Source organism: Populus nigra, chromosome 15 (genome assembly GCF_951802175.1).
Source record: "Populus nigra chromosome 15, ddPopNigr1.1, whole genome shotgun sequence".
In the NCBI taxonomy this organism is placed as follows: domain Eukaryota; kingdom Viridiplantae; phylum Streptophyta; class Magnoliopsida; order Malpighiales; family Salicaceae; genus Populus; species Populus nigra.
In genome coordinates, this window is record NC_084866.1 from 9,360,183 (window position 1) to 9,362,744 (window position 2,562).

General features: G+C 34.5%; 1 protein-coding gene across 1 annotated transcript; it reads left to right on the forward strand.

Moving 5' to 3' along the window:
* Nucleotides 1-861: 861 nt before the first annotated feature.
* Nucleotides 862-2,289, forward strand: LOC133674165 (heat stress transcription factor C-1). The gene is made up of 2 exons (XM_062095173.1): nt 862-1,314; nt 1,426-2,289. Exons 1-2 carry the CDS (start codon nt 1,099-1,101, stop codon nt 2,227-2,229), a joined length of 1,020 nt encoding a protein of 339 aa, XP_061951157.1. The 5' UTR covers nt 862-1,098; the 3' UTR covers nt 2,230-2,289.
* The last annotated feature ends 273 nt before the right edge of the window (nt 2,290-2,562 follow it).

Below are 2,562 nucleotides of genomic sequence, written 5' to 3' on the forward strand. Positions count from 1 at the left end.
TTATCATGCCCAAGCTCGGTTCAAGCTTAGATTACTTTTTATTTTTTTTAATGATTTACTTCATTTAAATTATATTCTTTACTTATTTATTTATATTTTAAATACAATAATATATTTTTTTTGTGTATTTTTATGAATTCTTCATGTCATTTTATTTAATATTTTATATATGATGTTTTTAATTGTTAAATTGTAGACTTAAAATTATATTAAACTAGTTGATATGTTAACATAACTTTTATATTATTAATTTATTGCTAAAATATCTAAATAAATATAAGTTGAATTAAGAAAAAAACCATTGTGGAAAAAATTACTGGTATGAAATGTAAAATTTAAGAAATTAAATATAATTTTTCACTAAAAAATAAGATCAGTAAGTAATTTTATATGATCTTGAAGAAGAAAAAATATCACAAAAACATATTTTAAACATAACTTGGACAGGTCTATAAGTTGCAAAGGTAAAACAGTTTTTTCTAGCATTTTATTCTGTAATTCCTCCACGATCAAACACAGATGAAAAGAAAATCATATTTTACACACGCCAAATCAAAAATAAATCAATCTTCTCATCTGCTTTCCATCTCCTACTCTTTCGATCTTCACAATCTGCCCTTAACGTTACGTTTCCCTACCAAACACCACCTAATAAACGTCCGAGCGGTCGTCTTCCACCAATCGCTTACAAAAAGTTGGGAGTTGGGAACAGGTGCACACGCGCCTGTACGGCGAGTGGAGAAAGGCTTCTGTAATGAAAATATCTAGCCATAAGGGACCATGACGTGTCGCATAAGATGATAAAAGCGGAGCAAGGGTGGGTCTCATCTCGTGACCCAAGAAATATCACAGCCATTAGGATTTCTGCCCTCCCACCAAAGCTCATGTTACAGTACATGCGTCCATTTATATATTAACGGTGGTGTCTCCCCACTTGGAGAAAAAAGGCCAATGCCATCTCCATCACAATAGTTCTTGCCATCTTGGCATCTCATCCTCTCAATCTTTGAGAAGAAAGAAAGAAAGAAGAAGAAGGAGAAGAAGAGAGAATTACAGAGGAAAGGAGAATTTTAATCCACGGTGCTTGGTTAATTTTATATGATGGAGGCTAATAACAGCAATAACATCGTAGCACCCTTTGTTTTGAAGATTTATCAGATGGTCAGTGATCCAACAACGGATTCTCTCATTTCCTGGGGCAGAGCAAACAACAGTTTCATCGTCATCGACCCTTTAGATTTCTCTCAGAGGATTTTGCCTGTTTACTTCAAACACAACAACTTCTCTAGCTTTGTTCGACAGTTGAACACCTATGTGAGTAGTAATCGTAACCAAATCTTGCTGTGTGATATATTTATATGTGTAGAGCAGTGCTGTTATTGATCGATCAATTAATGTTACATTTCTTTGTTTCATGATTGCCAGGGTTTTAGAAAAGTCGATCCAGATAGATGGGAATTTGCAAACGAATGGTTTCTTAGAGGGCAAAAGCAATTGCTGAAGAATATAGTTCGCAGGAAGCATAGTTCTAATAATAAAGGGTCATCACATATGCAAGTAAATATAAAAGGTGAAGACTTAGATGATGAAGATATAATTATGGAGATAGCAAGGTTAAAGCAAGAACAGAAGGCCTTAGAGCAAGAACTTGAAGGCATGAACAAGCGTTTAGAGGCGACGGAAAGACGTCCACAACAAATGATGGCTTTTATCTATAAAGTTGTTGAAGACCCGGATCTCCTTCCTCGTATGATTCTTGAAAAGGAACGTACAAGGCAGATAAAAGACAAGAAACAACGTTTGATGATATCTTCTTCGGCGACATCACCTTCTGGCATGGCAATTTCAAGTACTTCAACAATAATAAAGTCTGAAGTGGTTCATGAAGAGGGTTCTATAGGGGTAATATCTTCACCAGAAACTGTTTTTAATGTAGATAAATTTTGTCAATCTTCACCCTCACCTGATGAGTCAGATATTAACGCTATAGGATGGTTAGATCAAGTAAACTGTGGTCTTGCCGTGGCAGGACCTAGTCCATTTACAACAGGCTCAATGGGTGCAGGGATTGGGGCAACGGTGGCAGTGTTGCCGCAAGGGAATAGTACTGTGATAGGATATGGTGGTGATTGGGGTGACCACATGAACTATTTTGGAGAAATGGCGGCGGGAGTGGAGGATAGGCCACGACCGTCTTATCCATTTTCACTTTTGGGAGGTGGCTTTTAGCTGCTATTCACAAGATTTATGTTGGATTCTATCTTTTATATTAATTTTGCGTTTTGGGTATATTGCTGCTTTCCTTCTTTTTTTATTTTTGTTGGATGAAAAAGACAGTTATTTAATTTTGTTATTATCCATTGCTAATCTAAATCAGGACATAAAATTATTTGTTTTGGTATATAATTACTCAAGGAAGAATATTAGTAAAACTTTTGTGAGATACAAATCTATACATTAAAATATTGAGAAGGTTTGTTAGTTATTCACTCAAAGAATAAACATATATGAAATGCTAGTAAGAAAAAGGTTTTTTTTCAAAAAAATAGAAAAGTAAATTAA